This window comes from Episyrphus balteatus, chromosome 3, assembly GCF_945859705.1.
Source record: "Episyrphus balteatus chromosome 3, idEpiBalt1.1, whole genome shotgun sequence".
Lineage (NCBI taxonomy): Eukaryota > Metazoa > Arthropoda > Insecta > Diptera > Syrphidae > Episyrphus > Episyrphus balteatus.
Window position 1 is genome coordinate 87,877,759 of NC_079136.1, and position 10,300 is coordinate 87,888,058.

A 10,300-nucleotide genomic window follows, 5' to 3' on the forward strand; every position below is an offset into this window, starting at 1 on the left:
CGAAAGATTTGCTGTTCAACGGTTTTAAGTATTCTTTTAAAAAAGTGCATCAAATGCAACTAAAGATTTGCAATTTGGTCATAATTCAACGAAAGATTTGCTTGCTGTTCAATGGTTTTAAGCATTTTTGAAAATAAAAAAAGTGAATCAAATGCATTTTTACCATTTCTGAAGCAACGCCATTGCAATTTGGTCATAATTCAACAAAAGATTTGCTATTCAACGGTTTTGAGCATTTTTGAAAAAAAAAGTGCATCAAATGCATTTTTACCATTTCTGATGGTATTCTGATGCCATTGCAAAAAAAAAATTCTAATAGCATTTATTCCGAGATGTACCCTTTTTCGACTAATTTGATTGTACAATACGATTTTTTACGTTTTTCTCTTTTGTTTAACGAAAATCATCCGGTGCCGTAAAATAAACAAAAATTTTATAAAATAAAATTGGTATCTTTGCCACACTGCTAGCTTAACAGGCTCAGCTGGAATAAACCGATTCGAAATCACGTAGGCAAGTGTCTTGAGTCCTCTGCTCTTTATTACAGCCTAATTAATGGAGCAATTTTCTTCAAAATTGGTAGTTATGAGTTTTGTGAGAATCCCTTGAAGCAAAATTTAAATTTTATTTTAAGGATAAAAACTAACAGTTTACGCAGAGGCAAGAATAAAGAATAAGAATCTATTTTCAACATAAATAATTAATTTTCATTTCAGCAAATCGCTTGTAGCTATTGTAAAATTAAAAATAAGAAAAGTGTAAAATGTTGTAGAAAAAAGTTTTTTTAATTTTATATATTTTTAAACCAATTTTTTTGAGAAAATGTTAGAGTATTTTTATACATACAAATCATACATTTTTGGTGTTTTTTTTTTCTGTCATAACTTTTTTGTTAAGACAAATAAAAAAAAACTAAAAAATATAACCCCTAAATTTTGATTAATCGAAGCGATTGCTATTTATTTTTTGAAAATGGGTCCATTATTACAGTGGTGACGAAAGTCCAAAAATTTGTTAATTTTTTTTTTTGTGTTTTTTTGCGTTTTTTGGCCATAACTTTTTTGTTAAGACAAATAAAAAAAAAAAACTAAAAAATATCGCCCCTAGATTTTTATTAAACGAAGCGATTGGCGTTTAATTTTTCAAAATCAGACGAATTTTGCGACTTTGGTGGCTGTCCAAACCTCAGCAGATAAATTGTCCGCAAAGTTCAGGATCATATTTTTAAACCAATTTTTTTGAGAAAATGTCAGTGTGTTTTTTTTTTTTAAATTTTATAATGAGAAAATTTTTATACATACAAAATTATATATAAAAAAAAAACAGTTAAAACAATTAAAAATATTTTGTTTAAAAAATTCTTTCTTTTACAAGAAACTGAACGGCATATTTCGTTTAAGTAGAAATTTAAATCATTTCAATAAATGATTTTGTAATTTTGAAAACCGATTTTTTTGTTTTTTTTTTTACATTTCTCAAAAACTTAAATTATTAAATTTAATATTATTTTTTATATAAAAGCTTTCACATTCAAAGAAACTTTTACCATAAATGCGACCCTATCGTGCATTTTATTATTATTATTATTATTATTATTATTATTATTATTATTATTATTATTATTATTATTATTATTATTATTATTATTATTATTATTATTATTATTATTATTATTATTATTATTATTATTATTATTATTATTATTATTATTATTATTATTATTATTATTATTATTATTATTATTATTATTATTATTATTATTATTATTATTATTATTATTATTATTATTATTATTATTTTAAGACATTCATCTATTTGAGGTGTGGTTCATTCTCTGCCTTTCGTCTATGAATCTGAATAATCATAGAGATGACATAAGCAAATCACATTATTATTATTGTTCGAAAAATTAATTTTTAATAAATTGTATGTTTAAAAAAGTACCCTCAAAAAAAAAATCCCCAAACCATGTGCTATGACCTCTTATAAATAAAAACCCATCAAGATCAAAAGTACTGAGAAATGGATAAAGCATCCAATCAAAAAGATTTACGACGTTCTTTGTCTTAAAACTTGTTTAACATCTTTGTTGATTTTATTTGTTGTGATTTAAGCTGCGTGGTGTTTTTTCAACCCAAATTTTATATTTATTAAAATTCAAACGATCAATGCACCAAAATGAAAAGCTTTCAAATCATTCATTATTTATCACTATTCGCAGATAGTCATTTTCGCATCAATCAACATTCAAAAAAAGGATTTTATATTTTTTATTCGGTTATAATAAATTAATATAAGCATATAATTATAATTACTTTAACGAATGAGTTCATTACCAAGGAATACAAAAATCGTGCTAAAAATATGGTGTTTTGTGATCCTTAAGGTTAAGTTAATAAAAGATAAAAACTTAATCGGTAGTATTTGAAATTATAAACAAACATGTTTTTGAAATTCGATTCACTATCGGTATCGGTAATAATAATAGGGATGGTATACCTTTGTGAAATGTCATCATGCCAAATAAATAATAATAATTATTTACCTGATGTTCCTTGTCCAAACGTATTTCAATATTCGTATATGGGGAGTGAGATCATTGGAGTAGTGACAATTGCTGATGTCAGACATGGACAAACTAGAATAGTTGTCCAGCTATCCCAACCTGGAGCTTATAATTTGGTAAGAATAAGATGAAAAATAGAAACTAACAGAGTTTTCTACCTAATGTTTTTCTTCGAATTCTATGACCATATTTATGTCAAGTTATTTTATACAGACTAAACATGTGACTCCCTAAATTATTTATTAACTATTATGTCCTTCAAAATTAAGTATTTCGGCACGACTTTTTAATAAAAACTTTTAATTAAAAATAATAATGAAGTTTTTGATTAAAAATAATGAAACAAAATTGTATTTAAATATAATCTATTACTACCTTATTGCACCACATAAGATTCCTCTTTCTCTCTTGAATATAGACGCTAATAGAGATTAAGATTGAAAGTATTATGGATAAATATTTACTTAATTACGCTAACCAAGCGTCAATTAACTCGGTTCAACAGTTTTATTTTTCACTTCACATTCTCTGGGGGTTTTCTTAAACACGGAAGCAAGAACAAAGACATACATGAATTAATTCCTATTCTAAAAGACATTTTACGCATTTTAAATGTATTTAGTTTGATCGATTACACTAGATTAAAAGATATTTTAGGCTTTTTGAAATATTACTACAATTTTTATCGTTGAACAAAATTAAGTTTGAGTAATGAGTATGCATTGTGCGTGCGACAAGAGTAGGGGAGAGTGGGGCACTTTTGAACACGGGGCACATTTGAACACTGCATATAAAATTTTAGTTTATCAATCTTTTTTAGAATCTTTTTTTCCTTGGTTATCTAAGCTGGATTTCAGATTTATAGGTGGAATGTGATTTTTATATAACGGTTTTACATTATTTCAATTTTTTAGTTGTAAGAGTTTAAACAAAATTTGGTGAGTGATTTCAAAACGCAATAAAATTTTTGTTAATTTTTAATAAATTTTAAAACAAATCACGGTGAATTTTTAAATGAATATATTAATGTTAAATATTTATTCAACATTCTATGTCGTTGACACAGTTGGGGCAGTTTTGAACAAGTGTAATGGGGCACTTTTGAACATGTTCAAAACCGCACCGAACAGTTTGTATCAGACATTTTAAGGAAACTTGAATGTGTTTCATTTAAAAAATCGTGTTGTTCTAATAAAGAGAATAATGAAACTAGCAATTGTGGGCAAAAAAATGGAAATGTGTACAACATTATTGAAGATTAAAAAAATGCCTGAATTCTTCAAGTTCTACGAGTACTAGACTGATCTCAATGAGAACTTGATTAAATACCGCTTAAGCAGTATAGAAATTAAAGTCAAGCTGCTTACACCAATTAACGCTCCTGGTATATGAAGAACATCCGATTTGTTAACATTTGCATTTAATGTCTAGAAATATAGGCTGATAACAAAATAAATCTATTTTACTCTGAGAAGCATAAATGGTATGAATTCCATTTTTCTAAGTTATCTTTTAAATTGATTTTTGTTGTTTTTCTTTTCAACTAATAAATGCGATAACTATAGTTTAAATTTTAATGTTATTTTTTCTGAGTTTTTATTATTTTTTGATTCCTTGAATATGATATAATAATCCATTTAGAGTTTGTGTATGTTCATATTAAAAAAACTCATAAAAAGTTGAGTAATATTTATTCATTACAACGAGCTTTGATAACTTTCATTATAACCTCAATTTTGGAAACTTTTATACTTTTTTGATAATTGGGATATTTTTTAGATTAATTAATTGTTCCCAATTACCTATTATTAACCAATACTACAGTCAAAGCGTCGGAAAAAAGGACCTAGCCTTGCGCACAGAGGCACTTTTTTTCATGGAAGTAGGGGTATATTTAAAAGGCTTAAACCCAATTTCTCACCACCAATGTTTTGTGAATGATTTGTAAAAAACAAAAAATCAATAATTCAATTATTATGAACAGGGTGATCAAAATACTATTTCAAAGTAAGAATTTTTTTTAATTTCACAAGATTTGCATTTAATCGAAAACCGTAAAGATTTGGTATAAACAAGTTACCCAATTATGAGAAAACATACATACACTGAAAATAATTAATTTCGTAAAATTACGAAAATCGTTTCATACACTACATTTTCGTTGGCCCAACGAAACTTTCGTTGGCTCAACGAAAATATGTAATTTTTCGTAATATGAAAACCTTCATCAATTAATGAAAACGTTTCATACACTTTTTCTCCCTTTTTAGTGCCAAAAAATCCAATTCAATGAAAAGATTCATCAATTAACGAAAAATTTCATACTCATTTTATAGAATACAAATAAGAATTTTGTCCTTACTTTATTAAAGTTTTAATTAAGTAACGAAAAAATTCATTAACTTATGTAATTCAACATTAACTAACGAAAATCTTCATAAGCTTATGAAAATTCTTCATATACTAATGAAATATTACATTGGCTTATGAAAAAATACATCAGTTAACGAAAAAAATCGTTGCCTTACAAAAAAAAAAAAACGTAGACTTGGGTGCATTTCTGTTTTAATGATTAAAAATTGAATCTTGCTTTATATAGTTCACATTAGGTTTTTGTTTAAAAATCTATGTAAGCTGAGCTGAATATAAAAAATATTTGCGTATTGACAAGGTGTCTCACGATAAGTCGGACTCATCAGTTGACTTAAGTGAGCTCCACCGGGTCGAAACGCCAATTTTTGGTTTGGACTATATTAAATTAATAATAATTTAACAAGTCCAATAAAAAAATACAATTAATACAACGAAAAGTTTCGTTAGTTAACAAATATTTTTTCGTAATTTAATAAAAATATTCATTAAATTTACGAAAAAATTCGTTAGCTAACGAAAGTTCTTTCATAAATTAATCAAAAAATACATTGACTAACGAAAAATATCACCGTGGTTAATTAAATTTTACGTTAATCAATGAAAAATTTCGTAAAGTGATGTAAAAATTCATTAACTCTCGATCAAAAATTTTTATGAAAAATTTCATTAAAATACTACAGTTTTCGTTGATTGATGAAGTTCTTCATTAACGTATGAAAGCCATTTCGTTGAGCCAATAAAATTTTTCATCGGCTGAAAATTAATTAAATTTTCGTTGGCTCAACGAATTTTTTCGTTGTATTTACGTAAGGATTTGGTTCAGTGTAGATTTATTTATTTATTTTATTTTTTGTTTATTTATTTAATATAAATTAGAGTTTACAATCTCAAATAGACTTACGAAATTTAAAATATACATTGAATCATAATAAAATTAAAGCTAGATTATGCAAGACCTTACTCTAAAATTAATTTATTATATTTTCAGCAATATTTTGGAAAACTATCGTTGAATTTAAATAAAGACAAAGCATTTGAATTTATTAATAGAGGGTTACCGTTGACTTATAGAGTTGACTTTCCACTTCAAAATGTTATCCCACGAGTAACTTCTATTACTGTCAATGGTATGCAAATATGTTTCGGAACAAAATGTAAGATCTATCTCTATTTTAAATATAAAGTGCAAAAACTTTAAACAATCGGATTAATTTTAGATGACTTACCAAGTACAACAATGACATTGGAACATACTTTGACAACATATCAACCAAATTATTATAGAAATCCAAGTTCCAACTTTTGGCAACCAAACTACAATAAAGGTATATTCATTACGAAACTTTAATACATAAGTTAAATTGAAATCATTCACAGTCTCATAAAAACAATCGAGTTTTAAAAATATATTCGTATAGATTCTAATTTCAGGAGTTCCTCTTTCCCGGAATCCTTTAATCAACCTTCGTTTTCACAACAACCATCACCGCCATTTAACCATCAACCAGTTGGCGATCAATCAAACAATCAACCTTCACTCGATCCACAAATCTATACAAAACCCAACGAATCATCTGAACAAAACTCGAAAACCCTAGAAAATCTGTTTTCAAACTTTTTTCATGAGAATCGTCCTGCTGTAAATAATGTTCCTACATTTTCGCCCACAAAAGCTATTCTAACAGAATCACAGTTTGAAGAATCTCTGGGACCAAGCCCTTCATCTCCTACAAAACCACCAACAATTCAAGCAACATTCGAGTACATTAATTCAGTTTGTGGTCAAGAAAATGTTAATTTCAACATCGAAAGACTTAATGTAAAAGGATCATTCATATCCAAATCAAGATTCCCATGGATAGCAGCAGTTATGAGAAGAACCAATGGAGACTTTGCATTTCAATGTGGTGGAAGTCTTATTTCAACAAGAACAGTAATAAGTGCAGCTCATTGCTTTCATTTAGGATTTGAAGAAATTAAACCTGAAAATATATTAATTTCAATGGGTTTGTATGATTTAACTCGATGGTATGATGCTAAGAATATTGGTGCTGAAGAAATTATCCCACATCCAGACTACAATATGAAACTTATTCAATTTGATGCGGATTTGGCACTTGTACGACTTAAGGAAAGTGTTATGTATGTAATAATTATTTCTACATTTTTTAACAATTTAAAATTTTAAAAATTTTTAATTTTATCTAAAGCTTTACAACTTCAGTTAGACCAATTTGCATGTGGCAAGGATCTGTGGATACTCGTGATATTGAAGGAATATCGGGAGCTATTGTTGGTTGGGGATCAGATGGTCAACGGAAAACAACAATTGTTCCAACATTGGTCAATGCAACAATTGTTTCTGAAATAACTTGTATAAGATCAAATGACTTATTCATTTCACTGACGTCAAATCGAACCTTATGTGCTGGCAATTTAGATGGAACTGGGCCATGCGTTGGAGATTCAGGAAATGGATTAATGATAAGGAAAAGAAATAAATGGATGTTGAGAGGAACAGTTTCAGCTGCTCTAGGTAATCCAACACAGCAGTGTCCATTGGATGAGTATGTTGTTTATTCGGATGCTGCTAAGTTCTTAGAATGGATCCGATTAAATATGTTATTGTGATAAAAATGATGTTTAACAGCAAAAAAAAAGTTGTTTTCTTGTCAAAATAACAAAAATAAATAAATAATTCACACAAGCAACTTTTTGGGTAAGCAAATATAACATTTTTTCTAAAGAAATGAAGAAATTCGGAATAAGTACCACAAAAACTGGGAAAAAAGTGTTAGACCAATGAAAATTGGTACAAATGTTTCATTTATCATACAAAAATTTAGGTGAAAGGGTGTTTTTTTCGAAGAGACAGTACAATCTGTAATTGGTCCTAAGAAGCCAATGATTTTATTTTTGGTTTCGATGACAAATTGAACGTTTATCTCAAACGTCTTATACGAATCATTGCGGTTCTCTTCGAAAAAAAACACCATTTGACCTAAATTTTTTTATGAAAATTCTTTATTCTTGCTTTCTATCCCAAATTTAACGTTTTTAGCAAATTTCATCAGGGTGGCCCTGGCCCATCATTTTTGTTTTTACTACAAAAAAAACACCCTTTTAACAATGATATTCTTATAGACACTTTAGATTCTTGTTTCTTATCTCAAAAGTAACATAATTGCTGAATTTCAATAGGGTACCACTATTATTACTTTCTTTTCCAATATACGCACATTTTCTCTTAACCTATAAAAAAAACACCCTTTACATGAAAACAAAATTATAGACTCCTTTTATTCTTCATAATAATGTTCTCGAGGGTATCTTTTATACAATTGATTTTATCAGACTTATCACGGATCTTCCTTATTTTCAAAAAAAAAACACCCTTTCACCTATATGGACTGCTTAGATCAGGCGTGTCAAACTCAATGGCTTTCACGGGCCAAAATAGCAGGGTCTACATTTCTATGGGCCGCAAAAAAAAAGAAACAGTTAGAATTTGTATGAAATAGATTTATTATTACGAATAAGAACAATAAATGTAGTAATATTAATGTTTTCTGCCTGACACTTTGCATCTCTTTTCTTCTAATATCTTCTCTACTTGTGGTGAAAATTTAGTAGAAGTTATTTCTTTTAAAATAGACCCCAGGTTTAGATCTGTTATTCTGGATCTAACAGGTGACTTATTTCAAGTGAAAACAGCTGCTCGCATCGATAAGTGCTTCCAAACATACAAATGATTTCATAAATATGTCAATTTTCTATTTAAACAAAGTGAAAAAATAATGAAAATTATTTTCTATTTATTTCAAATCTGCTATTAGATACTTGTAAAATTCAGGCATCCCAACTTCGTCGAATTTAGATCTTAAAACGGAGTGACACTGAATTTCGATTACCTCGTACCTACATTTGCAAGTGATTAGGTACTGATTCTATATTTATAAATCCGTCTCAAAAAGAGATTTAAAAAGGACCGATTTTTTGGGAAAAATTAGCGACTTTTTTTCATTGGAATTTATTTAAGGAAAAGTAGCGACTGCAAGTCGACTTCAGATCAAATTTTTGGTTGTTTGGAATTCGAAATATATTTTTTTTTTTTACAAATAAACAATTTCAGAGCTTTTCCGCAAAAATTCATTTAGAATGAAACAAATCGTTTGGGGCTTTTTTACAGCTTTCCCATTGGTCAATCTGCGCTCTAGAAAAGATAAACAATTATTTTCTCCAATGCTATAATTACAGCAAAAAAAAAAGCTTTTTTCAATACAAAAAATTTTTGTTGGCCTTTTCACCATGAAGAACTCATATTCCCTGGAAATTCTCCATTGCGATTGTCAAGTGACATAAATCGCAAAAAAGTGAAAAACTTTCTTACAGCCATTCCTCTCGTAACGGGTGTGTGCATGTGCAGTGTTGAAATGGAGAAATTCAAAACAATTTCATTGGATTCCCCGGTTTGTTTGTGTTCATTATAGACATTAAAATTTTATTTTTTAAACAAAAATTGAATGTAAAAAAATTGAAAATGCAAGTTGTCCTAAGTTAAGCTTGGGCCGCAGAAATATACGATGTGGGCCGCATGCGGCCCGCGGGCCGCAAGTTTGACATGCCTGGCTTAGATCCTTGGTATCTGTTATAAATGAAACGGGAGCGGGTCAAATTTCTGTTTTTCAAAATTCTGCTTTTTTTTCAAAATACTGCTTTTTAAAATTCTGCTTTTCAAAATCCTGCCAGCATTTAAAAAAAAAAAAAAGAGTGTGTGTACACATGTACACGCAACTGAAGTTATACTTCTCATTCAGTATATATAAATGAATTTCATTTGATATTTTTAATTTCTATTATTAAATTAATTAATCCACACTTCGTTTTTTACATTTTTATCAAGTGAACAATAAATTAATTCTTTCATCCTCCTTGCGTCCATGTAGTTTTCAATTTAATCTGTGAAATTTACTCATGTTGTGCGGTTCAGAACGTACGGTATATGCTTAACGAAAGTAAACAAATTGCGCATAAAATATGCTATATGATAATTTTATGAGGATTGTGTGTGCTTCAGCACTAGTAGTAGCAATATGCAACTTGCAGGGTTGCTACAAAGCTCAAAAGTGAGCTGAGCTCAGCTCGCAGCTCAGCTCAAAAGTGAGCTGAGCTCAGCTCACAGCTCAGCTCAAATTGTGAGCTAGCTCACTTTTGAGCTATGTACCATAGCTCAGCTCATTTGAGCTAAGCTGACGAGCTGAGCTGATGGTTGAGCTGAGCTGTTGGGTGAGCTAAGGTAAAGTGAGCTGAGCTGAGCTGTGATGGGTGAGAGGATACATTGATTTTTATTTGGAAAGTATA

General features: G+C 28.6%; 1 protein-coding gene across 1 annotated transcript; it reads left to right on the forward strand.

Annotated features, from left to right (window-relative positions):
• Window positions 1-1,791: 1,791 nt before the first annotated feature.
• Window positions 1,792-7,570, forward strand: LOC129917038 (serine protease gd-like). Its single transcript, XM_055997350.1, has 5 exons — window positions 1,792-2,682; window positions 5,928-6,093; window positions 6,157-6,264; window positions 6,358-7,081; window positions 7,150-7,570. Exons 1-5 carry the CDS (start codon window positions 2,443-2,445, stop codon window positions 7,568-7,570), a joined length of 1,659 nt encoding a protein of 552 aa, XP_055853325.1. The 5' UTR covers window positions 1,792-2,442.
• Window positions 7,571-10,300: the final 2,730 nt, after the last annotated feature.

Bases quoted from the DNA above. Each gene is read 5' to 3' on its own strand.
- LOC129917038 (XM_055997350.1), top strand. From the start codon at position 2,443: ATGTTTTTGAAATTCGATTCACTATCGGTATCGGTAATAATAATAGGG. The intron at 2,683-5,927 runs GTAAGAATAAGA...TTATATTTTCAG, and splicing joins AACCTGGAGCTTATAATTTG to CAATATTTTGGAAAACTATC. The intron at 6,094-6,156 runs GTAAGATCTATC...GATTAATTTTAG, and splicing joins AATATGTTTCGGAACAAAAT to ATGACTTACCAAGTACAACA.